The following is a 27,792-nucleotide window of genomic DNA, read 5'->3' as shown; positions in this document are numbered from 1 at the left end:
AACAGTGTTAAATATAAAAAACTCTGTTTTTAATTTATAAGGGGGGGTCACACTCATAGACTTGCTGAGTGAAAGGGGTCACCAATACAAAAGTTTGAGAACCACTGAATTAAAGTCAGCATAAAGTATAAGTTATATCAGACACTGGACACTAACTGATATTATTAAAAAGACAACAAAATTATGTCTCGTTCCTCTCTTTAAAAACTCCATTGCTGAAATCTGTTCAATCTACAAATCATGCTATAAAAAAAATACAGCTTTTGCTAAGGTTCACATCAGTGATTTTTTCATTTAGTTATTACCAGTTCCATTTGTTACCACTATTTCTTTATGCACAATGCATGTATTTCGGTAGAGAAGGTTTCCAGTACTAACTATTTGCATTAAAAACAATGACAAGATGAATTTTCCATTCATGTCTAGAGGCTAATATCACTTACCTAGAAAATACAGCAACAATTATAATTACCATTTTAAACCTGATTTTTGCTACTGTCTTGTGTTTGTTTTTTGAGAAGGGGACAGCATAATACGAATACAGCCCAGGCTCACTTTTTACATTAAAAAATATTCATACTGACAATTCATTCAGCACTGTTCCTGACTCAGGGTTTTCCTTTATCTTCAGTTAGATTTTAAATAGATGCTTTTGATGTGTAAGCAGAACTCACCTTCCCAGCATATATGCGATTTGTTGAATGGTTCCTAGAAGTAACATCCTGCAATTAATACTTATGACTGGTCATACTATGACTGACTAAGATGGCCTAAGGAAATCTTGTTCCTCAACTAAAAGATATAAGGTCAGCTGCAACAGACTTTGAAGATATTTAAACTATTAAGTCATTTCTGGAATAATGTATTGTCTGAAGAAATATCATGTATAGCGACATAACAGATCAGTATTTCTGTGATTGTATGGGGAAAAAAACCAACAAACCATATAAGCATGGCTAAAACATTATTAGGACCCTTTTTTTTTTTTTTTAACCTACAAACTGTGGAAGCAATTCCATTCTTATAGCAGCATTATCTCAAGGGAACTATTGTTTTCCTGGTAAAGTCACCTGAGTATTTTGTTTAAAAGTTCATGCTTCGTTGCTTAAGTGAGATTACTTTATGTTAGCTTCCCAGTGTAGTGAACCAAATCATAAACCCTCTACATGCATTTCTTCATTAACCCTTTGGTGCCATTGGAGCCATCATTTCCAGAATATTTTGATATATTTTGCGTAGCAATTTAGCAATGGAAAATGCAAACCCTGACATTAAGGGACTGACATGCTTCAGAGGAGAGTAAATACACACAGATGAGAATGAATAAAGGGTTATTATCACTATGAAAAGATGTTCCATTTTGTCCATCTATTTTTTTTGGGGGGGGGAGGGGGCATCTACAGACTGGATTGTTGTATGATAGAGGTATATGAAATCATGACTGGTGTAGAAAAAGTAGATAAAGAAGATCTTTTTCCTGACTCGTTGTAGCTAAATTATCCCCCATCATATTGTATGTACAGTTGGGGTTATTTTTTCCAATGTGCATTACTTTACATTTCCCTGAGTTTTTGTCTAAATCGCTTGGTGGCGGCAGCATACTGTTCAAGGCAAGGTAAAATTTGTGCCTTGGAAAAGTTTTTAACCTAAGATGGTAAAAATAGGCTTAGAGGGTCTTTCATGCAGGTCCCCACATCTGTACCCCAGAGTTCAGAGTGGGGAAGAAACCCTGACAACTCCCAATTACAAAGGACCAGTCACTTACCCCAGTTAACTGCAATTTAGACCTTACACCAAAGAAAATGCTTGTAGCCAATCTTACGATAAACTAACTAAAAATTTATTAAAGATTAAGAAAAATGAGAGTTGTTTACAAGGTTAAAGCAGATACACACACACACACACACACAATGAGTGAGTTTCATATTTCAGAAGGTGATATACAGCTTGCATATTACAGCAGCTTCTATGTCCTTTAGGGCTGACCCAGGCTAAATAGCTGGGGGTTCCTTTCTTATGCTTAGAAATCTTGCCCTCCCAAAATCCAAGCAGCATAGCGATACAGTTTCTTCTTGCTGGGGGATTTTTATTCGCTTCCCCACAGAGTTCAAACTGATGGAGTGAGTTCATGCTAATGTCTCCTCTTCTTGGAGGGGTGGGGGAAGATTGCAATTAGCAAAGCCTTTGTTCTTTGATATTTCACAATGGTTCATTTGGTTTCAGTGGGCCTTCTTGGTGGGCAGGACTTAACACCTGCTGTAGGAAGCCAGCCTATTCCCCCCCAAAATATTCCCCCAAGCCCTGCACCCCATCCCTTTCCTGGGGAAGGCTTGAGAATAACATCCTCACCAATTGCTACAGGTGAACACAGACCCAAATCCTTGGATCCTAAGAACAATAAAAAATCAACCGGGTTTTTAAAAGAAGAATTTTAATTAAAGCAAAGGTAAAAATCACCTCTGTAAAATCAGGATGGAAGTACTTTACAGAATAACAAAAGATTCAGAAACACAGAGGACTTCCCCTCTAGGCAAAACTTTAAAGTTACAAAAACAGGGATAAACCTCCCTCTTAGCACAGGGAAAATTTACAAGCTAAAACAAAAGGTAATCTAACGCATTTCTTTGATATTACTTACTATTTTTGCAAGACTAGATGCTTAGTTCAGATGTGGCTCAGGGAGATGTATTTTCCCTGCCCTCGTTCCTTGTTGACTCCGGAAGACACAGACAAAAAACCTTCCCCCACAGATTTGAAAGTATCTTCTCCTCTTATTGGTCCTTTTGGTCAGGTGCCACCCAGGTTATCTGAGCTTCTTAACCCTTTTCAGGTAAAAAAGGAATTAACCCTTTACAAGGTGAAGAGGGATTTTATGCTACCCTTAACTGTATGTTTATGACAGGAGTAATCTGAATAATTATGATTTTGTGAGGGACTACCTATCACAAAGGCAAGCTTGCCTGTGTGGCAAGATAGATCAGAATACCCTAGGCAACTGACTGCAACTCCATGGCTAGCCTGTTATAGTGCCTAAGGAGTTTACACTTCATATTTGGTTGGAAAAATCTAAGTACAGAACTCACAACCAGTTTGGAGTTTGTGTCTGGCTTTTTAACAGTCTGCCCTGAGTTTGGTACTCATGCTCTTGAGATACTCCAGATGGCTTGGCAGTGTGCTCTAGCCATTATACTGAAGTGAACAACTTTTAAAGGGTACCTGCATACCAGTGCCCCAGTCTAAATAATCTATACACACTTGCCTGCAGCAAAGAATTTTATTGGCTTATCTGATTTTAAAAATTCTGCTACCAAATTACCCACATTCTTTATATGGATAAAAAATGTTTAAGATGTGTACTCTGTTACCTTACTGTACATACATCACAGCAGGCATTTATATACCATCAGGCTCCTCTGAAATCAAAGCAAGTTCCTAGGATCTAAATTATAAATATTTCAAAAGTACAAATGACATCTTTCTAAATCAGGACAGCTTTTAAGCTCCCTTTGCACAACATGACTTCCAAAGAGTAGTCAGCCATCATGCTGTAAGTCAGCCACAGCAACAGGATCACATATGGCTTTTCAGCCAATGAAATCATAGATGTAATTTCTGCAATATTTCAAACAGCTGGCTGCCCATTTAGACCCACTATCTTCAAAATACTATGATTCCTAGTCATCAAGAACAACAGAGAAAATCCCCTTCTATATTACTTACTATTCCACTGAATAGCAGAAAGAATAGTAAAAGTTATGTCATTTGTAGATTTCTTTGGATTTCCCCCTCCCAACACACACACACACACACACAATTAAAGGAGACCAAAAAAATAAGAACCTGATTTCATTTCACAAGTTAGATTTAGAAAATTACTGGGCTTCTCCATGTATTTACATTGCTCCTACCACCATGGTACCTGATCACTTTCCACAATTTATATGAACTCATACAAATGGTCACATATAGACCTAATTTTTTCCTCTCTTCTATCCCACTTCCTAGAATCAATTACATTTCGAGTTGGAACTTAATATAACCCTTATCCTTTTATTTTTCATTCACAACTTAATACTGCCATGGAAGACAACTGCATAACTCCCATTTATTTCAGTGTGAGCACAGTCGGGTCAGAAACAAAATCTTTGCAATGGCAAGTGTGCTTTTGCACACATGAGGTTATAAAAAACTCAGGTGAAATACTGAGCCTCTTAGTCAATGGGAGTTTTTCCAAAGGTTATGACTGAATCAGTCTACAGGTGTCAGTCTGTGTAGAAATACCAAGTAAAATAATTGTATTCTATCTAGTATACCTATTTATAACTTGATTTTTTACCAGGTCCCCACTGCTACCTTTTAAAGAGAGAATAAAAACTACACACATCCATGCAACAATAGCAATAACTAAACATACTGTAATAATAAATGATAGTTTTTCCAGCACACTTCAGCATTAGCAGTACTTTAGTTGGATGAGGATTGCAGCCTGCCGTCTCCCAGTAAAGAAGTAAGTTAGTTTACACTGCACTGGATCGATGGGGGAGTTTCTCCCCTCGACTTACCTTATGCTTCTTGTTCTGGTGGAGTACCAGAGTCGAAAGGAGAGTGATCTGCGGTCAATTTAGCAGGTCTTCACTATTGACCACAGCGTCAATCCACAGTAAGTGTAGACATACCCTTATTTAAGGAATGTGATTAGAATAAGGCTAAAAAAGGTAAACATTTCCTGCTGCCATAGTGCCTCAAAATTTATTTTTGAAGTAGAGGATATTCATCGTTTTACAAAGTTCTGTTTTCAGTTACATTACACCTATTATACTAAATGACTGTTGTAATCATATTATCTAATAGATATTGCTGTAGTAGAGAGACAGTTGCTTCTTTTATCGATATTGATTGGTATGTGCTGGTCAGCTTCAACAACAGGCAAAGTGCTTGCTTCAGCCAGTCAGATGAGTTTAACCATGAAAGTGAAGGCTGTTTATTTATCAATCTGTAATGTGTGCTAACAAATAAGATAACAAAAATTGCAACCAGTGATAATTTACTGTTTAACTTTTTTCAGTAAGTAGCAAGCAGATACCTGGATAACCAGTCAGGTACAAGAACTGAAATAAAACAGAACACAATATGGTGGTCTCACTGGCTGGCATACATGACATTTATCATGCTATGAAAGTGGATCTTCCCACAAATTGTTCCAATACAGTCATTCCTTTCATGAGGTTTTCTAAATCTACAATTGATTTCCACACCATTAACCTAATAGGAAGCAGACTACTTCCTTTTCAATTCTAAGGATTAATTGTAAACTTTAAAATAATCCTTAACACAGAATGTCCACATATATAGTACTTTTTGGCTCAAGGAATCCAGCCTGCCACTCAGAAGGAAAGATTCTTGCAATCAAGTCAAGTGATATTCCTGGTAAAGCCTGCTAACTTTATTTGGCGGGGAGGGGGAGGGAGGAAGAGGAAGGAAAGTTGGAGGAGGGAGGACTAATTGGGGCAGTTTCTCCCCTCTGTAATTTCAATTTCCACAGTACAACAAAAATTGCCTGTCTAGAGCACTCCTGCCCACTTCTAACATTTTTTTTAATGAAACCCAGGATTGTGTACAGGACTTGAAAACATTATTTGGGAAACAGATTTTACCCACTTTACAAATACAAGGTACAATAGGTTTGTCTTTCCACAACTCTATAAAATCTGTAATATACAGTATAATATCTAAGCTAAGAAAAGACAATAAAGTAGATAAGATAATAAAAGTAGAATTACACACATGATTTTTATCAGGAAAAGACATAATGAAAATTCTGTCTCTAGCCAAAGAAAGGGAAGAAAAGAGGAGAATCTTTTGAGGTCACCAAGGCCCAAAAAGTAAAGTGATTATTTAAAGTCTGTGTCAGTACAGCTTCTTCATGCAGTGTCCAGCATCCCAGAAGCCTGATGACTACGTATTGAGCCCTAAATACAAACAAAAATAGAACAGAAATAGGCAGACTCCAGAAGGTCAAGCAGAGGTATTCCAGTTCAGTATTTGAGACAGGAAAAAAGTTTCGGAAATTTTAAGAAATGCTAAGTTTACACTTGTATAGGTTCTTTAGCCTCCCAGTCTTGGGAGTTGTGGTGACAAGGCTCGTGGTAGCATGCTAAAAATAAAATACGAATGACTGTTCAGAGTAGCAATGGTTGATCAAAATTCAATGTAGCTTTCAATAAATACATTTGTACAGAGTATCTTTTTTTTACTTTATCCACAAACTCATTAATGAAATAACTGTAAAATATGTTGCCTTTTATGAACATTAGAGGTGGTTGAAACTAACAACACGGAAGGAAACTTTTGTTAATTCATTTTGTATAATTTGAACACTCAAAATGTTGGTTTCCATGAAATTTACAAAGCCCAACATATTTCTCAGTGTGGATCATGAATTTCAACTTTATTTCAAAATTTTTGGAATTTAATAATTGTGACCATTTTTCTGACCACAGCAATTACCTTTAGCAATTCTGACCTGTGGAAAGAAGTCAGAGAGCAACAGAGATAGTCACAAACACTTCTGTAACAAATATACACAAACTGATACAATTGGATATGTGTATAACTGCATCCAGAAGCGAGCGTTCCAGCTCAGGTCCACAGACTTGCATGAGCATGGTTCACCTTAGCGTGCTAAAAGCAGTAGTGTAGACACTGCAGCTCGGGCCGGAGGTTGGACTCTCAATCCCACCCCACTTCCACCCTCAGGCTTGAGAGCCTGAGCTACAATGTCTACCTATTTTATTTTTAGCATGCTACCATGAGTCCCGTCACCACAACTCTGTGGAGCTGGACTGGGAGGCTCACTCCCAGATGCAGTGTAGACATACCCATAGAGACACAGCAGATCAAGCAGGGACAGAATGGCCAGGGTTCCATACACGCTGACTATCTCCAGAAGTAGCATGTGTATCTGTACTGGATACTGCAAATGCCGGTCAAAGAAATACATGATTTTAAATGAGAATTCTGGACAGCCCGCCTGAGGTCAGTGAGTTGGAGGCAGGTAATGAAAAGGCTTTTGCTGTCACTGAGGGTAATGAAGGTTCCCAGGTGCTCATTTTAGCTGAACTTTTACAACCATAGAGTGAAATTCAAGGAAACTTTCAATCGCAAATACAAGGTTCATTTCAAGGGTGATTTAGGTTCAACATGAGAATTTTGCTCAGCTCTGTTATTAGGCCCTTTTATCCATCCGTCTCATAATACATGTACATTGTTCCCTACAATATATTTTTCTTTTTGTACCAAAGGTGTTAGTATCACACTAAGCTTCCTTTCTATGATGTTTTACAGAGCGTGCTGAGATATTTGATAAACAAAATAAGCGTAAAACACACACCCATACAACTATATATTATGATGATTTCACAAGAGACTCGGCATCTTTACATTCAGCATCTTTGTGCCTTCAAATGGTTCCCAAATACTGTATTTTTAAAATCAAAAAATTAATGTTGAGTTGATTCTGGTGTATGGGCAAGACTCTCAAAAGCATGGAAGTCACAATCGAATTTTACCTAGGACATGTTGAGGCAATTATCTGTCTGAATTTACTATATAAAGCTCCTAGATCTGACAGAATTTCATCATGTTGTAAAGTATCACTCATATCTCAAAAGGAAAAATAAATGCAGACTTAATCTCATAAGTTTAGTTATATGTGAACTGATATTGCGTTCAGTGAACCTATGACTCAGAAGGTTATAAATGATGAGATTTTTTCTATTACAGGCAGTACAGCTCTTATGTGTTTGACTAGTAACATTCTTACTTTTATTAAACATGGTCTTTTTTCATATTTTACCTTTTTCTCAGCAAGTCCATGATCATGTTAACAAGGAAATAGTTATTTTCTTAATTACAAATTTGCTCCCATGTAAGAAGTTAAGCTAAATTAGCCAGAGGGCACTGGTTTGGCTTCTGCATACCTAAATTCCATCTATAGCTTGAATTCTACCAGATTCTTTATTTCCTCACCTAATTAGTCATGCAGATTTGAAGTACACTGCTGAACAGTTGCTGCAATTTACCTGCAATGATCTGATGGTTGTATTTAAACGGTGACTAAAGTTATTCTTTAAGTAGAAATCAAAGTGTACATTTGAACAGGAGCCCAAAGTGCTTAATAAACTGATATGCAAAATGGAAACACAGGCAGCAGAGTAGTTTAGTGGATTAAGCATGGGACTGGGAGTTTGTAGACTAGTAGACTATGAAACTGATGCTACAGGAGGCAAAAATAAGAAAAATCTCTCTGCCTCAGTTTCCCTGTCTGTAAAATCGATGTAGTATTAAAATACTCAGTATTTCAAATATGCTATCTACATAGTTTTATCACAGAGATTTTGTTAGAATTTATTAGGAAATGTCTATAAACTGTTTTGACTACAGCCAGAGACACTGTGGCGTAGTTGACAATGCACTGGACTGGGACTTAGGAGACCTGGTTTGAATTTCAAGCTCAGCCACTGGCCTGCAGAGTGACATTGAGCAAGTTCCTACACTCTCTACCTCAGTTTCCCCATCTGTAAAGCAGAAATAATGGTACTGCCCTCCTTTGTAAAGCATTTCAAGAGCTACAAACAAAACGTTCAATATAAGAGGTAGGTATTTTTATAATTTATTTTAATAATTATTACCCTCCTCAATACTTTACTGAGTACTGAAATGCAGCTACTAACAGTATGCAGGGAACAGCGCACAACAATATTTCACAGTAGTTCAGGACATGAAGTACATAATGTTGACTATTTGGGAAAGTTTCCAGATAAAAGGTGTCATATAAGTATTTTCATTAATTTATTTCCTAAGCCTTGTAAAGGTCACATAATTATAAAAATTACACATGAACAAGATCTGTTAGATCATTTATTTCAGTATTTCCAGGATTGTCCCTTACAATATATATTTTAGTGTTCTGTCCACTTTAATTTCAGTCCTTTAGAAGGTTTAATTTCAAACCTTTAGAACAGGAGTCAGCAACATTTCAGAAGTGGTGTGCTCAGTCTTCGTTTATTCACTCTAATTTAAGGTTTCGCGTGCTAGTAATACATTTTAACGTTTTTAGAAGGTCTCTTTCTATAAGTCTATAACATATAACTCAACTATTGTTGTATGTAAAGTAAATACGGTTTTTAAAATGTATAAGAAGCTTCATTTAAAATTAAATTAAAATGCAGAGCTTCCAAGACCGGTGGCCAGGATCCAGGCAGTGTGAGTGCCACTGAAAATCACCTCGTGTGCTGCCTTCAGCACGCTTGCCATAGGTTCCCTACCTCTGCTTTAGAAGCACTTTTGCAGTCAATATGGAAGACTATATGCTGTAATTATAGGAAATTTCATTTTTCACTTTAGATAGAACTCATGTAAAAATTGGTCAACTGAAATCCAAGCGTGCACACAATGTTTTTTTAAGATTTCATTTGCATGCCTAGGTTTCTAATCTGTTTCATTAGTTGTAAGTCACTGTAAAATGAGCAATTTTTAGGTGTGTAAATCAAGCACAACATTTTGAATGTTAATTTAGTTTCTACATTCAGCATTTGGAATCAGAGCAATACTATTTCCACTACTACACTGAGTCAAACTGTCCCTTGGCCATTCACTAGTGAACTGAATGGAGTAGTACAAGAGGCTGTGACAGAGCTATATTAAAATACGTTATATGTCTGCTGTTTTAAAAGTTTGAATTTAAAAAGTGTACTGTCAAGTTTACTCATGCCAAAATTTGACCTACCTTTTTTTCTTGCCATGCCCGTATAAAACTAATTCTAAGTGTGTGCACTGGAGAAGACTCCAGAACAAATGTTCCAACCATATTTTTCCAAAATAAATTAAAAATACCAGTAACTCTGGAAGAGAGGGTAGAGGAAATTTCATTGCCAGACAGAGATTTTCAACAAACACATGTAAAGTAAATGTTAGCATTATAAATCATTGCTTGGCAATGTCTTTTTATTTAAAAAGATTACACAAGATATCCCCAAACCTACACTAGGCATCATGGCAAAATAAGCTACAACAAAGACCAAGGGTCTGAATTACTTGCCCCAAAGCTGCAGGTTTACCTGAAAGCAGCTCACAGAAGTGTGCTTGTCTTTAACACTCAGATGTCCAACTCCCAATGGGGTCTAACCCCAAATAAATCCGTTTTACCCTGTATAAAACTTATTCAGGGTAAACTGATAAACTGTTTGCCCTCTATCACACTGATAAGAGACATATGCACAGTTGTTTGCTCCCCCAGGTATTAATACATACTCTGAGTTAATTAATAAGTAAAAAGTGATTTTATTAAATACAGAAAGTAGGATTTAAGTGGTTCCAAGTAGTAACAGACAGAACAAAGTAAGTCACCAAGCAAAATAAAATAAAATGCGCAAATCTATGTCTAATCAAACTGAATACAGATAAGCTCCTCACCAGTTCCAGAATGCTCCCTTTTACAGGCTACTCTCCTTTTAGCCTGGGTCCAGCAATCATTCACACCCCCTGTAGTTACTGTCCTTTGTTCCAGTTTCTTTCAATATCTTGGGGGGGTGGAGAAGCTCCCTCTTCAGCCAGCTGAAGACCAAATTGAGGGCTCTCCCAAGGGTTTAAATAGACTTTCTCCCCCGAGTAGACACCCCTCCCTCCCCCTGTGTAGAATTCAGTCAAAAATGGAGATTTGGAATCACATGGGCAAGTCACATGCCCATGCATGACTCAGGACTGGCAGGTAGCAGCCATTACCCACATGCTACTTTGAATGTCCTCAGGTAGACTTCTCATGTGGATTGGAATCTTCCAAGCTCTTTTGTCTGTTAAGTGCTTCCTGACTGAGCACTTTTCTTGCACATTCTTTTCCCAAGAAGTGACCAAATGTTCTAACTAAAGCTACTTAGAATCAAGCAAGTATAGAGCCAATGTTCATAACGTTGAACACACAAATGGTACCTGCATACAACTAGGATGAACATAGCCAATAGATCATAACCTTTACATAGACGTCCTACATGGCATATGTAGCAAAACCCTATTCCAGTTGTATCATACATACATTAATAAGCATATTTCCATAAAACACATTCAAAGCATATTTCCAAAAAGCCTTATGGGAGGTACCGTCACAATATCCCCAAACCTACGCTAGGCATCATGGCAAAATGGGCTCCAATTCTACAATACACTATGTGTGAGTGGAGCCTATTAAGTTCATTGTTGTTCCACACAGGTTCAGAGTTGTATCTGTACAGAGGTCACTAGAGGATCTAAACTTATTTCACCATTTCGCCTGTAGCCAACTGGGAAGTTACTAGAATTAATTAAAGCTAATCAGGACACCTGGTATAAAAAGTTAGTGAGGTGTGCGTAAGGAGCTGAAAGTGAGAGGACATGCTGCTGGAGGACTGAGGAGTACAAGCATTAACAGATATCAGGAGGAAGGTCCTGTGGTGAGGACAAAGAAGGTGTTGGGAGAAAGCCATGGGGAAGTAGCCCAGGGAATTGTAGCTGTCGTGTAGCTGCTCCAGAAGGCACTCTAGACAGCTGCAGTCCACGGGGCTCTGGGCTCGCCTGGGTTCCCCCCAAAATGTCCCAACTCCTAATCCAACACAGGAAGACCTCTGAGGCTAGCAAAATCCGCCAATAAGTGCAGGACCCACCAAGGTAGAGGAAGAACTTTATCACGCTATATATAAATGTAAACAAACTTGTTTGTCTGACTTCTTGGTCAGCCAATTGCTAAGACTAAGTGGACTTGGGGGCTCTAAAATTTTACATTGTTTTATTTTTGAATGCATGTTTTTTTGTATATAATTCTACATTTGTAAGTTCAACTTTCATGATCCCTTCCTCCTTGCCCTGAGAACTGCTCATTAGGGAAATTTGTAGCAACAGATTGTTGCAAAGAAACGCATTTTCAAGGCAAAAATGCCTGTATGACATGCGTAATGCTGTGAACAATAGATAGGGATGGGTATACCAGCAGTATGGGTATTTCTATTACTTAATAAGGGTTTTGGGGTGTTGTAACGGATGTAGGCATTTACATATTAACTTTCACAAAACGAGTGTGCTGTAACTAATCCAGTGCTTACTTGACAATTGGGTTGAGGGGAACAAATATCGCAATAAAGAAGCCTGTACTCAAATCCGCCTCTGGGTCAACCTGCTCCTTCTAAGAAAAACTAAAAAGGAAACAATGAAATCGCACTAGGTTTTACAAGACTCACACTACACAAACTTCACCTCTACTACCAAATTCTTCCATCAGTTACTCACCCACACTGAAGCCAGGAGAGCAACACCCAGACGCCAAATCTGGCCCTGTATGTTAATTTATATTTTTAAGGATTGATGCCACAGTATAATGCTTCTCATCTACAACCAGCGACTGTGTGTCATGTGGGTGTACATGCAGTTGCTGATTTTGTAAGATGTGTAGCGATGCATACCTGTAATCTCGGAGTCCAACTGAGTCCTCTAACAAGCAGTATAGTGATGCCCATATCAAACACTCGATGCAAGAATAAGCTAGTAAAATTACACACACACACACACACACACACACACCATATGTACTGACCACTCAATCATATAACGATAGGTGGGGGCTAGAGATGAGTAGGATAAATTAATCTATTACTCAATAAAAGACTCATGTACCAGAAGTTAAGTCTCTAGAGCGAATAAACATGTGCCTGCACAATTTCTTTTCACATGGATACTACATCATACAAGGGTTACCACATCATATTGTTATATTCAGACTTTAAAATGTATTATGATATATTGGCCTAAGTCACAAAATTTGGATCTAAACTTCTCCAAAGTTTGGAAGGAAGTAGGGAAAGGCCAGTGTGCTAGTTTAACTCAATTTCTAATGAACCCACATAATAAGATTCTCTAAATTAAGTAATGACATATCCTTTAATATTTCTACATAAAAAAAACTATAGTGAATCTTCTTAAATTTCATCTCTTTGTTTTCCTTTGTGCTCATTGTGACTTTTGACCACACTGTTCTGTGCTTTCCGTACACTTCCCCAGAGAATAAGGAAAAAACTCAGTACAGATGCATGGCTATTATGTGACCTCTTCCACATGGGTGGATAATCTTTCCACCACCAACTAACTGAGGGAACAACCCTGCCAAACAGAAGATAAAAGAGTAATGAGGACACAACTGTATAACCCAGCATGTAAAAGGCTGGTAACAAGGAGGTTTCAAAAACAAGGCATCTGTGTGACATTATGAAAGTAATCCATGCAGATGGATCAGACAATAGCAGGGAACCTTTGAAAGCATAATGACTATGTAACCATGTTATTCCACTTGTGCCTGGTTAAACTCGCTGACCTTCTATTCAGTCCAATAATTACTAACCAGATATACTACTAAATTTAAAGTAACCTCTAGGATATGACTTGGGCAGAAGTATGTACAAACACATAGAATCTGCTTCCACGCATTCAATCAATAAGCTGGCCTGAATTTGGAGGCCCTCCACAAAGTGAAAAGTGTCTCAAATATGAATAATATACTACTTTAGTCAAAGCATTTAGAAAAATCTGTCAGAAAATGCAGTAGCCCATTCAAGAACCAGAAAAAGAAGTCCAAAAATTCGTACAAAAGAACAGCAGTAGATTTTTTTTATATTTGCTTAAACAATTGGTAGTAAAATTTATATATTAATTGCCACCTCAGTAGACACGTAGCCATAACAACGTGGTCCATTAAAACAGATGTAAAATGCACAGGGAACCTAAGGAAATTACCTTTGGAAGCCAAGTTCAGTTGCAGTCTATATACTATGCATTTTACTTATAAAACTAAAAAGCTTAAGCTTAAACCATCCAAGCATATCCTATGAGAATGTATTATATCATGTCAGTTATACACACTTTGACATTCCATTTCTATATTACATTAAGACTGAAATGGAGTTTTTGTCCTCTAATGGTCTTGAATATTTTCAACAGAGAAACAGTGCCACCTTTTGGCTTGATATCTAGGCCACCATGTTTTAATTCATAAGCCATTTTTTATAAAGTTGTACTTCAAAGAGAAGTTTGATTTTTGTGATCTTACTTAAACTTAAATGTGGTAAATAGATTTTTCCAGATAAAAGTTACTATGATATGTTAAACATTAAGAAAATAGAGGGTTTTCCTCCTGAATTAAATATATCCATAAAGCAACATGACCTAAAAAAATAGTCTCTTCCTATGCTACATTAATCCAAGTGGTTTTTTTTTTTACCTACTGTATTTCAGATCTATAATCATCATTGAACTGATCACTATACTTGATTAGAAATCTCAAATACCTTACTGCACATATCTTTTTTTCTTGGCAGTTCTTGTAAACATCTATATAACAACACACAGTACTTGACACTTTTCTTCTTTCAAGCAAATCCATGATACTGAACCCTTTGAAGATTTCTTGTATGTTGAAAATTTACAATAATGCATTTGTTGCTCATACAATCAATTTTCTGTATAGCTTCATTGCCAGTATAAAAAAAATACACGGTGGCATTACAGATGAAACCTATTACAATGCTGACGGTTCAAGATGTGTATAAATATGTATTTAAATGTATTTGAAATTACTTACACTAATGACACAATGTCTCCACGTTTCACTTCATAATTCCTAATGCTCCAATGGTTTAAAAGCACTATATCAGATACCTGTCTTTCCCCTGGATTCAAGGAAGGCTAAGGAAAGAGGAAAAGAGTTTTAAAAGTTAAAAGTAAGAAATTCAACATTTTTCCTAAAACTCCTCCTCTCCAGCTCCTCTCCCATTTCCTGGGAGGTCCCAATCCTGATATCATTAAAGCTAATGGCCATTGGTTTTATGGGACTAGGATCTGAATCACTGGTGAGAAGAGTATGTTTGGTGGAACCTACTTATATTAGGTGCTGATAATAGTTAAATACCATATATTTATAGTACATCTTGCAATACATTACAATATGCAATGTACATCTTGTAATACACTACAATATGCAAATTGCAATTCAACCGCAATTCCATACTCTTCTTAGGATATAACAGGAATCAAGAATGCTTTGCACTACAACTTCTCATGAAGAGTGGCACCATTTTGAGAAGAGCCTTTCCACCATAGCCTGTATCAAGTACCACTCATGTTGTCCCTGAAATATGTAATGGAGGTCATCTGCTACCACACCCCTTTGCTTGACAGATTTAGAGTTCCGGAATGTACTCAGTCAAGTTGGCATTAGTCCAATCGAATACCTGCCTCTTGAGAGAGTTTTGAGACTGCTAACCCCCTCTTCGAGACTATAATAGACAGTTGCCAACAGAGCTAGTTGAAAAATGGTATTTCCATCATGTGAAAAATTTTGAAAAAAAATATTTATCCTGAATCAGGATGAAAAGTTAAAAGTCACAGGACAACCAAAATGGAATTTTTCAGTTTCCTCCCAGCTGCCCTGGGAAGCAGGGAGCATCCAGGATGGCGGGCAACAAGGCTAGTTGGGCTACCTGGTTTCCACTGAAAGTTTTGACAGAATCATTATGCTACAGCAGAATGTTTTGATTCTATCAAATCAGCATTTTCCAATGGAAGTGTTCCATCAGAAAATATTCAATCATCTCCAGCTGTCATGTTGTTATTAAAGTACTAACTGACATGTATCTTGATTAATGGCAGAAAAGACTTCAGATTCCACCTTACAGTTCTCTGTTCTTAGACACTGAAGTGGAGCATTCCACCAACCATGAGCTAGTTAGCTTCTGGGGCTCTCCAGCTCATATTGGATATATCTATGATGATCACAACAAATGGGCACAATGCACTGAAATGAAGTCCTCCCAATACATTGTCTTAGAGTTCTCATCAACCTATAATCATTCAGTGTAGGCTTCAGTTTACTTATAGTCACAATAAATATTTACAAAATTATGTTCCTTGTCTAAAGAAGACTACCTATTATTTCTGACGAATTCAGCTTCACAAAAGTAATTGTAATAATTCATTATTTTCTCATCCGCCCACTTATTGACTCTGTTTTCTATTTATAAAGCTGCTTAAAAATTGAATGCCATTTCTCTTCATTATAAACAGAGTTTCCTCATTCCTCTTTTGTTTCCTACCCAGACAGAGGCTGACGAAGATTTATTTCAAATAGGACTTGTGTGATATTAACTTATGGCCATAAGACAAAAATGGATCCACCAAGGTTTAAGGCAGGTATAAGTCATGTTAATAAGAATGAAGCTCATGCACAGACATCAGTATCAGAACAAGGTATAAAACATTTATTTAAGATACATTATTTTAGTCAGGTACTAACTACTAAAGATAGTTTCTTTTTTATCCGCAGGTTTAAACTGACAAAGTCAAATTTCCACTGGTGTAAACTGGCAAAACTCCAATGCAGGTCAATGGAATTTGGCCCATAATGTTTAGAAATGGGAGGTATAACCATATTTATTCAACAAACTATATGTATTGCAAGTACCAGTTAAGGGAAATCATCTTATTACAACTATATTTCAAGCGGACATCAGAATTTTTTTAGTGTTATTTCCTACTTATATTATACTTTCTATTTATGCAGCATCTTTCATCAGAGGATATTTTCTACATTTGCATAGCACTTTACTTTGCAAATGATTCACAAACTATATTCAGGACACTGAAATGCAACCACCTTTGGACTGGAGGGTAGCAACCAATGGGTACGTAGCATCCTGCATGACAGTGAGGAGAGAGGATATTGGAACAATGACAAAAGCACAAACCCTTAATGTAATTGAAAGTGCCATAGAATCTCTGATGTCTGTTGAATGCACAGACCCTATTTTTTATTTATAGGCCCCTTTTATTAGAGGGGCCTCTGAACTTTATTGGGACTGTTCTAGTTGGGAAGATCCTGTAGGAGAACACTTCAATCTCCCTGGCCACACAATAGCAGATCTTAAGGTGGCCATCCTGCAGCAAAAAAACTTCAGGACCAGACTTCAAAGAGAAACTGCTGAGCTTCAGTTCATCTGCAAAATTTGAACATCATCAGCTCAGGATTAAACACAAGACTGTGAATGGCTTCTCCTCCTTGGTTTCACACCTCAACTGCTAGAAGAGGGCCTCATCCTCCTGATTGAACTATCCTCATTATCTCCAGCCTGCTTCTTGCTTGCATATACATACCTGCCCCTGGAAAATTTCCACTACATGCATCCAATTGAAGTGAGTATTCACCCACAAGCTCATGCATGCTCCAAAACTTGATATATGTCTATAAGTGCCACGGGACTCTTTGCTGCTTTTTTGGGAAGATCCGTATGCTGCAATCTTGCCTTAGAGATTACAACTCCCATGATGCCTTCGGAAAAGACAGAGACTTACTCTTCCAGGGAGTGCAGGCAGTGGCTCTCAATTTTTTTTTTTTGGGGGGGGGGGGGGGGGGAGCCAGACTGTGGGTGTGGCACTCTGTCCATACCAGGAGCTGCTGTTAGGAAGATAGAAGCAGCTACAGAAAGCCTGCTGGGGCTTTGACAGAGGAAGGCACATCAGAGACAGTTTGTGGCTTTGCTGGAGCCAAGGGAGAGACTATTGCTGTGCCTGGAGCTGACTGAGGTGGGCCTGCCGTGAAGCAACTGTGAGCAACCTCTACTCTTATTTGGGAAAGTACTTGCATGGGAAGGGGCACAGCAGAGAGACTGAGTCTGAGGAGAGGCAGAGTGATTTTCCCATCGAACCAGGATCCAGAGCTGCTGACATTTGGTGAGACCAACTCCTATCTTCAGACGAGTTGTGCAGCTTGTTACCTTGACTGGGCTGATACACAGAACCAACAGAGTCCTGTCTCCAGCTCTTAAAGCGCGCCTACACAAGCAAGTGTCTAGGACTCTGAAATCCCAAGCAGCTGCACTCCAGAGTTGAGTAAATGGTGACAGTGTAAATGCCAGTTAGATAAGTTTCATTTATTACTGTATACTATATTTATTAATTGTTTTTATTCAACTGACCCCTGTGGATTTAAATTAGTAGTAACATTTAATCTTAGTCCATTAAGAAACTCTGTTTCTTTAAGTAGTTAAGTAAATATATGTTAACACTAATGTAAGTATATTGGATGTATATTATTTGTAATTGGTATTTTGACTTAGACCTATGCCACAGATTATTATTATTACAATAGGTTTATTCCTGGAGGTTCCCAAGGCACATCATTGAGTGTGTACAGGGGCCAGCCAGGTGGAGGCACCGCCAATTTAAAATTCCTTTAGGAGTAAAGTGACTGCAGCAGAGGGGTGGATAGAGGATTCCCACCTATCCATCACCACCACTGGGATACTCAGATCTCCTTTAATGTCAACAACATCAGGTACCCAGGCACACAGGTGAGTGTTGCCTGTTCCCGAGTAACCCAGGGAGGAAAGTGGCGGGGAGAGCTACATAAAGTTTCATATAAAAGATTTCCACAAGTGCACTGCCTTGTACTCAACTTATCTACCTAAGGGCTTGTCTATATGGAGACTTAATGCACAGAAAGCCAGGGTGTAAATCTACAGCACACTAGCCTAATGTGTACTAACGCATTGCGTGGACCCTGCTGACATGCACTAAAAGTTCCATAGTGCACTTTGACATACTGCTGTTTGAAACATTCACACCCTAGCTTGCTGCACACTAAGGTTATGTCTGAACTAGAGAGCTTACAGTTGCCAGAAGCTGGAAATTGGCGATGGGATGGATCACTTGATGATTACCTGTTCTGTTCATTCCCTGTGTGGCACCTGGCATTGGCCACTGTCAGAAGACAGGATACTGGACTAGACAGACCTTTCGTCTGACAACCTGTATGGCTGTTCTTATATTCTTAAGCTGGAAAACAGATGGCTTGAAATCGTGCTAATATTTATTTTGGTCTGACCCAGTATGGCTATTCTTATGTTCTTATGGCACAGCTGTACTGATGCAGCTGCGCTGCTGTAAGACCTCTCGTGTAGCCACTCCATGTCGATGGAAGGGAGCTCTCCTATTGACATAATTAAGCCACCCCCAATGAGCAGCGGTAGTTACATCAGTGGGAGACGCATAACTTATGTTATTCAAGGGCTGTTTTTTCACATCAGTGAGTGTTATAAGCTTTGCCAACATAAAAGGTTGGCATGTAGACATGGCCTAAATCTTCGTGTGAAGAAACACAGTAAGGCTAGAGGGTGGGTTTGATGCAGTTGGAATTTGAACATCTGACTCCAAGAGTAGAGGCATTTCACACCTTATGCTTACAAAGCTTTCAAAATACTATGTCAGCATTCATCAAAACTCACAACACCTAGTCCCTGTGCGATAAGTGAGTATTGTCTTCAATTTAAAGATGGGGATTTTAAGGTATGGAAAAGTAAGCTGATCTGCCCAAGGACAAACAGCAAGTCAGTGACACGGTTACAACCTAGCAGTTGCCACCCAGCCTTCTGTTCTAATGAGTAGTGATATTAAACACTCTCTTATACTTTAAATATATGTTGCTATATTAATATCATTGTATTCCAGAGCATTCTAAACTTTTTGCCAAGTTTGTGAAAAATATACTGTTTTTAAAAATATATTACTGACATGGTTTGTTTGGGAGGTAGAGGCTTGGTACCCAATTCATTAATAGCTATATTTTAACATTACATCCAAGGGACACACTGAAATTTAGGATAACTTGCTTTGCTTCTTTCCCACAGCATCTTGATATAATGAAATGACATCTTATTGACACATATAGAAACAGTTCTTTAGGATCAGAAGGTATGAAGAAGGGAGGAGAACCTGAAGGAGACTACTTTCATCTTACATTAACAATTACAGTCCCCCACAAACAATAATAAATCTAGCAAAAAGTATAAATTGTGATGTCGTTCCTGAACACTAACACCATATATAAAACTGTGTTTACAGGTAACTTACACTCCATGCTTTTTTATTAGCAGTTAAACCCCAAGTTTAAAAAAAAATCCACAAACACACCCAGTGCTACTTCTGAAAGAGGGTTAACAAATGGACCCATAAATGCAGTTATTTTTAAGGAAACAAAATTCAAGAATGTTCCATACGTATCTCTAGTCTGAAACCTCTCTAGTTTGTTCAAACTCCTGGCTTAATAGCTCAGTGCAAATGGGACACATAGGTCTTAATTTAGAACAAGGGTGCAGAAGTCACATCGCACTTTGACTCTCCAATTACTAACAAATCTAATGCTAAAAGGAAGTAAATTAAGGTCTCAGTCATATGATGGGAGCCTCACGGGACACAAGGTTCTATAAGTAAGAGGGAAACAATACACTCTTCAACAATAAATAATGATTAACTTGATACTTGTTATGCTGCTGGTGGACACCAGAAGGTCAAGGCTTATTTTCTTATACCTTGAAGAAGAGGAGAAATATTCAAAGCAGCATGCAGGCACAGGTATAGTCATGGTAATCATAATATTACAAGGAGAAATTGCCATAGAATAAGTAATTACTACAGGTATACTGCATAGTGGATTATAATATTCAAAAATATTTGCTACTGTAGCGTTTACAGGCAGGTGTACTTTGTCAGAAGTTATTGATCACTAGACTAAATTCTTAGTATAACACTCAGTTGTTTCTGAACTTGGAAATAAAATTGCAAGCTCATTTTGTAATCTAACATTTCAAAGTAGCTAATTTGGATATATGAATCCTTACATTCATTAACCATCAGGGGGTTCCCTTTTCCATATCATTAGGAAAAAATATGATCAATCCACTTAAGTATAAACAAACTTTAATGTATCAAACAGAAAGCATTGCAACTCAACAGAAGCCATGAACAGATATAGACTTAAAATGAAGGTGCATTTATATAGGACAGTAACCCTATAAAATAAGAGTATAATCAACATCACAGGAAAAATTACAAGATCCATAACAGTAAATTACTAAATCATCACATCAGCTGTTTCTGTCACATATATTCAAGGCTGTAAATCAACAGGAATCCATTTGAAGTCCATTATTACTAACAAGATGTTAGATAAGAACACCACAGGGGGAGGGATAGCTCAGTGGTTTGAGCATGGCCTGCTAAACTCAGTACTGTGAGTTCAATCCTTGAGGGGGCCACTTAGGGATCAGGGACAAAATCAGTACATGGTCCTGCTAGTGAACGCAGGGGGCTGGACTTGATGACCTTTTGGGGTCCCTTCCAGTTCTATGAGATAGGTATATCTCCATAAAACTCTGACAGTCTAAGAAACAAGGCCTCCACTAGAAAGTTAAAGAAAAGGATGTTTAAAAAGAAAAAAAAAGTTAGATGATGAAGCAGTGAAGTGGTAACACTGAATGGTGCATTACTTTACAGATCAGTGATGAATACCCCCAAAAAGGTGACTGAGCAGAAGAAAGCTTCCACCAGGTGGTTCTCAATACTGTGAAAATGCAAAATCAACATGAAAATTAAATTTGTGAAGTCTGCCATAATGATTGAGAATAAATTGCAAAATATCTGTTTTCTTGAGGACCTCCGTGCAGTATATTTGCTAGAGTATCAAAAGAGTTACAATCTTTAGTGGTTATAGAGCAACATTACACACGTTCTGGGTTCAAAATAAAAACAAAAAGCAAACAAACAATCTGAAAAGAAAAAAGTCCTATTCCTTGCTTCTTGACATAACTTTTAATTTCAAAATCAGCAGGAACTAGAATAATGAGTGCAGAAAGCCAGCTAGGTGTCTAAGCGATCTAGTACAAATCAAATCTTGGAGATCATACAGTGACACCTTGAAGTCAACACAATCATATACCTAATAGAAGCATGCTATTGATGAATAAGACTACATGCTGACTGAGCTTCACTTTCCCTCCTATCTTATAGCTTTCAAATGCATTCAACAGAAATCACTTTCTGAAGTGCAAGATAAAGAAATGGCATTCTAAAGCAGTGACTTGTAGTTTTCCTTTCTCAAGCTCTGCAGTATGAGAGAGAAATATATTTCTTTAAAATAACGTGCCTGCTAAAAGACTGGTCTCGTTTGGATCTAATAAATCTTCGCATAAAAATAACTGAATATTTTATTACAAATGTTTAAAATTAGTTAAGGTTTGTAGTGTTCTGAAAAATGTAATGACATAAGAATGCAAGATATGTTATATAGCACAGAAGTCTAACTTGGTTTTGAACTATGCTTTTCGTGTTCTTCAAACTTATCTTATACAAAAGATCATGTGGATTGCCTTGTAACACTCATCCCTCCAAATCAGCACTAAAACAATATTCCAGCATGGTTCTAGAACATATTGTATTGTTGGAGATGCTGCCTCTCAGGAGATGTAAATCTGAGGTCCTGACTCAATGGGCTAAAAAATTAACATACATTTTTCAGCTATCGGACAAAAGTAGAGCTGGCCAAAACTTGAATTTGTTTAGTGGGAAATGTCAACATTTTGAAATTTGGTAAACCAAATATTTTTGAAGTTTCCTATGAAATGGAAATTCCATGAAATTTTTGTTTCAGAAACATCGACACATGGTGTTTTAAAAGTGAAATCCGCTCTCCAGGACCCTGGCATCTGGTGAGTGAAACTGACAATGGTGCGCAACAGTGAAATGTACAAGCATCACCAGATGCCAAGTTTACAACATCTACACCTTCAGGGCAGCCCTATCAGGGTGTGAGAATTAGGAATCCTGGGGAGTCAGCAGGCCCAGGAGTCTGGAAGCCCTGGGGTCCCCAGCCCTGGGGCAGTCAGCATGCAGGGCAGCCCAAAGCCATGGACTCTGGAAGTCCAGGCTCCCTTGTAGCCCACCAGGTGAGTTGACAGGAAATGGAAACATGTGATTTATTGAAAGTTCATCAAGCCCAAAACATCTCAAGTACTATGAATCAGCATTTTCAAACCTTTAGAGGCTTGAATTCTCATTGGGCTCAGGACATCAGAAAAGTCAGCTCAGTACCTCAGAGTCAAACCTTTAATCTGTAGGTACTTTTGAAGCCTTTACAATTTAAAAAAAAAAAAAAAAAAAAAAAAAAAAATTAGTGCTACATAAAGATAAAATTCATGATCAAGTAGTAATTTATACTCATCATCAAGACTGAGCGATATCAAACTGAAGTCACACTGCCTGAGACTGCCCTGCTCTCAGTTCCCTCTTAGGGCTTTTCTACACTATCGCTTAAGTCAATGTAAGTTATGTCACTCAGACTGTGAAAAAGCTACTCCCTAAGCAACTCCGCCTCTAGTTGATGTGGGGTAATTATCCGCTCTCCCGTCAGCACAGTGAGTCTACATTAGACATGCTACAGAGCTGTAGCTGCACTGGTAGACCAGCCCTTAGTCCTTTACAATAATTTACACTCAGGCGAGAATGCATAAAATAGGATCCCCTCCTTTCTGAGGTCTTATTTATTTAGTCTCCCAAATACAAAAAAACTCTTTTAGCTCCTCAGGCCTAGCCTCTCTTTTCCTAAGTTCAGGGGTCCCACAGTCCTGTTTCTGGAGTCTGTGTTCAAGCAAGTTTCTTCTCCCTGATTCAGGAGTCTCACAGCTCTCCTTCAGGGGTATGTTTGCTACTTCAAGCAGGTTTCTTCACCCTGGTTCCAAAGCTCCACAGTCTTGTTTCTGGGGCCTGCATGCTAATTCAAGGAGTCCCACAGCCCTCCTTCTGGGACCTATGTGCTAATTTCAGGCCCCTTGCAGCCTTAGCCAGCTTCTCCCGGCTGACCCATTTGTAACTCAGTCCTTTTCCTCCTGAGCTGGCCCAAGTCAGCAGGCTGTCCCCTGCTAGTATCTCTCGTTATGACAGAAGAGGAAGAATATATAATGCTCTCTTTTCCAGAGCTTATCCTGTTGGCTGGGCGAGTGGGAAGGCCTTGCCCCACACTGTACTACAAGGCTCCTGGTCCTGGGCCCTTAAAGAAACAGTAGCCGAGGTTTTCCTCAAGACTCTTCCTCTCTCCCAACACCTGCCTCTGCTTTTCCTGAGATCTTCAGCTACTCCAGAAGTCCAGGAACTTTAAAGAGCTATGACATGGAACAGAAGTTGATTCACCCCTAGTCACTATTAACCTTAAAGAAAACAGAGAAGACAATCCCCTTGCTACACTAAGGTAATTTTCACTGGGAGATGGGCGATTGCACTGTCAGAAGACAGATACTACAGCTACACATGTTGGAATATGGTCATAAGAATGCAATGAAGGAACAGGCAAACAGAGTCACTCCGACAGAATTGCAAAATTGAAACAGGATCCATTTGAAAAGTCCCAATAACACAGTAAGGGGAAGCAGTGGTGGTTTTCTGTAGCAAGAATCTTTTGTTTCCTTTTAAATGTCCCTTTAAACTGCAAAAAATATCAGAATATCCATGTGCTTTAGCACACCAGTTTATATCGCAAGCATACACTATAACCCCATTAGAATATAACTTTCCCAAAAAACAAAATAAGCATTAGCACGATTTCAAGCCATCTATTTTCCAGCTTAAAAATATAAGATTAGCCATATAGGATGTCAGACCAATGGTCCACCTAGCCCAGTATTCTGTCTTCCGACAGTGGCCAATACCAGGCGCTTCAGAGGGAATGAACAGAACAGACAATAATCAAGCGTTCCATCTCCTGATGTCAATTACCAGCTTCTGGCGGTCAGAGGCTAGGGACACCTAGGGCATGGTGTTGCATCACTCATCATGTTGGCAATGCTGACCATTGATGGACCTATCCTCCATGAATTTATCTAATTCAGGTTCCTTACTGAAATACCTCCTGTACACAAGTCATGAGTGACAATAAGCCTGGTAATAGTTGTTTGTTCTTTTAAAATTAAAATGCATAGTGTTTTAAATAGAACATTTCATAAACAAACAATCCACTCTCCTCCACAGACTCTAAATTCCACACTGAAATTTTTACTACTGTAAAATGAGTATATCTGGATTTGCCAAAAGTTTAGAAAGATCTTTTGTTGAAAGAATACCTCTTTGCTTTCCTTAGCATTATAGTATTCTGTGAAGTTTTACTCCCAAGAGCCTTTTCTTGCCATACTACAGAATACCTGTGTGACATATTAGAAAGCAAACCACTCCATGACGTAATGCCCTGTCCATACATGTCATTTTACTACATAATATCCCACCTGCACCCTCCACCTTTAAAACTGGGTTATCAGTTATTTAAAATTGAGAGCCAGGCTTTGCAAAACACATGGATTTAATTTAACAGTAAATAAAGCTTTGTTACCTGCATTGATGCTCCTTCCACTCTTGCTACACAGGCCACTCTATCTAGAAAAGTCACTGTCACAGGAACAGCAATAAAGAAGCCTTTAAAAAAGGCTTTAATGTATCTCCTCCCAAAGCCTTGAGCCTGTGCCATAATCTGAAAAGATGAAGGAAGAAAATGGAAACGCTGTAAAAACAAGTCTTAAATAGTAGCAGGGTTTTTCATCATAATCAAGCAATGAACACTTATTGATAAATGAAGTATAATTTGTCAGTGTTCCTCAGCATCTGCTATGAAAAGATGAATGCATACAATAGAAGGAAAAGTCAGAAACCTGCAGTGATTAAAACAGTGGTTATGTATCTGCTGATATAGACAAATAGAGTTTGATGTCTGGCATTCTCTCACTCACTTTTTATCTATTTTAACCATTTTATGTGGACTTTACTTTTAGAAGTACCAGTAAGTTTGATGTACTGTAACGAGTAATAGTCAAGCCATTTGTTTAGTGCAACTGTTAACAGCAATATAGCGAGATAAAACCCAGTTACGTATCTGTAGCAAAAACTTATCAACTATAAGGAAACAATAAATTGGAGCATAATGAATCAGAGTATAATGTCAGAGTTTCCAAATATTTTTCTCTGCCATTGGAGATTATGAAATCTGTGGCTAAGAAGAGAAACAGTTATATTATGCATATGAAATATGTCATTCATTTTGTAACATAGGACATAATAGTTCTTCTATAAATCTCCACTTTCATAAAGTAACACACACACACACAGTGTAGTAAACATCACTGCAATTGTTTCAGACACCAGCCAAATGTAATTAGTCATGTAAGTCACGTGGACATATACCACTACTGCAATTCCTTGATTTATTGCCATAACATTAATAAATTAAAAGCAGAGTGGAAGACTGGACAACTCAGTAGGCTGGTGATGAAATACAGACTGTTTCAACTCTAAAGTCACCACTTCATAGCCAAGTCTCCTGTCTTGATTCCTGAATCTTTATCTTCTCTCATCCTCATAACATCCCATTACCTACCACTCCACACAAAACAAATTCAGGCTTCCTGTCTTAAACTGTCACAGTGCGAAAGACCCTGCTTGTGCAAACTCCAAAGAAGTCAGAACTTGATTTTATAAACTTATTTTTCCAGAAAGCAAGTCTTGTTCTTGAAGGTATGTCATTAGCCCTTAATGGGGACTGGCTGCCTCAGGGCATTGCTAAAAGCAACATAGCTTTTGCCCTATCAATTATCTAATGGATGATTGGTAGCTCCTATATGAGAGGAATTTGGTGAGTCCCAGTTCCCACTCCCATATCACAAACTCACCACCATGCTTTGCAGTACCAGTAAACTCTTCAGGAGAGGGACTGTCTCTTATTATGCGTTTGTACGGTGCCCAGCACAGTGGGGTCCCAATCTTCGTTTGGTTCTGAAGTAAGAGCTTCTGCACGTAAAGCCAAATTCATTGTATTTATTATAAATTTTTAAGAGTTTGCAACACTGTAATTTTCAAACGCACAGGAGGTGGATGGGGGAGTTCAAAAATCAGGAAACAGACCAAAAACATAATTTAATTTTTAAAAAATCTCAAACTTTGAGTCACTTATAATTTTGAGGAGGGTTGATTCATGATTTTGGGGTTGGGAATAATACATTTGTGTCATATACAAAACCAAGCAATCTGTCAGCACTTACAGAAGAGCAATTTATATATTAAATACAACTGATGGCCTCAGTCCAGTTGCTAATATACATGTGTCCATCTCACACACACACAGATCACCAGCACAATCAGTACCTTTTTTTGATGCTCTCACAGATGAGAAACAAATGACTGGATGAATACAATGACTGAAATACCCTTTCATCCCTAAAAGTGTTCCCTGAAACCAAGTGTTGAAGCACACTGGGGAAGCAGAGTGAGGATATTTATACCCATGTTTTACCCATTTCTCTGGTTAAAGTTCTACCTTCAGCGCTTTCAATATAGCATATTTCTAGAGCACTTTTTAAGAAGCGTTTTAACTTACTGAACTCTCAAAACATAAGATTTATTTTCCTCACCAAGTGTACAACTCTGCTGACTTTAAAAGGAGTTATTTGTGCATAGGTAGGAGAATAGACTGGGCTCTCCCCTCTGAAGTCTAGAGTCATCCAGTATGACTACGCAGAATGAACAGAGTATTTTCGGAGGAAATATTGTAGTTCTTTATGTAATTTGGTTCAACCTTCTTAACTACAGAATTTTTAAAGTTACATATTATAATTTCTTATTGTTTACTCCTTGTCAGAAACACAGTTGTGCTACACAGACTATTTGTATTGTAAGATATTCCAAGCATATTTAATGAAATAATATTGCTAACTGAATTTCTGTTCAAGCCATGGAAGCGTAGCTTCATAAAGTATTAAACTTATGTGACAAGAGCCAGCTCTGCAAAATAAATGATAAGCATGTTTTTCACTTGCATGGGCGCCAGGTTTGTATAATTTTTGGTGGTGCCTAGAACAGGTC

General features: G+C 38.0%; 1 protein-coding gene across 4 annotated transcripts in view; it reads right to left on the bottom strand.

Annotated features, from left to right (window-relative positions):
* IMMP2L (inner mitochondrial membrane peptidase subunit 2) overlaps positions 1-27,792 on the bottom strand; it is an 855,648-nt gene that overhangs the window by 791,533 nt on the left and 36,323 nt on the right. For all 4 annotated transcript variants that reach the window (XM_075065651.1, XM_032782923.2, XM_032782922.2 and 1 more), the window contains exons 2-3: positions 25,274-25,411; positions 14,654-14,757 (exon numbers count right to left, since the gene is read on the bottom strand). In XM_075065651.1, the coding sequence (XP_074921752.1) occupies positions 14,654-14,757; positions 25,274-25,408 (239 nt within the window). In that variant the 5' untranslated portion in view covers positions 25,409-25,411. The remainder of the gene's footprint in view (positions 1-14,653; positions 14,758-25,273; positions 25,412-27,792) is intronic.

The sequence above is a fragment of the Chelonoidis abingdonii genome, chromosome 1, assembly GCF_003597395.2.
Source record: "Chelonoidis abingdonii isolate Lonesome George chromosome 1, CheloAbing_2.0, whole genome shotgun sequence".
Taxonomy (NCBI): Eukaryota; Metazoa; Chordata; order Testudines; family Testudinidae; genus Chelonoidis; species Chelonoidis abingdonii.
The sequence above is the reverse complement of the archived record's forward strand: the minus strand, read 5'-3'. Positions and strand labels throughout refer to the sequence as shown.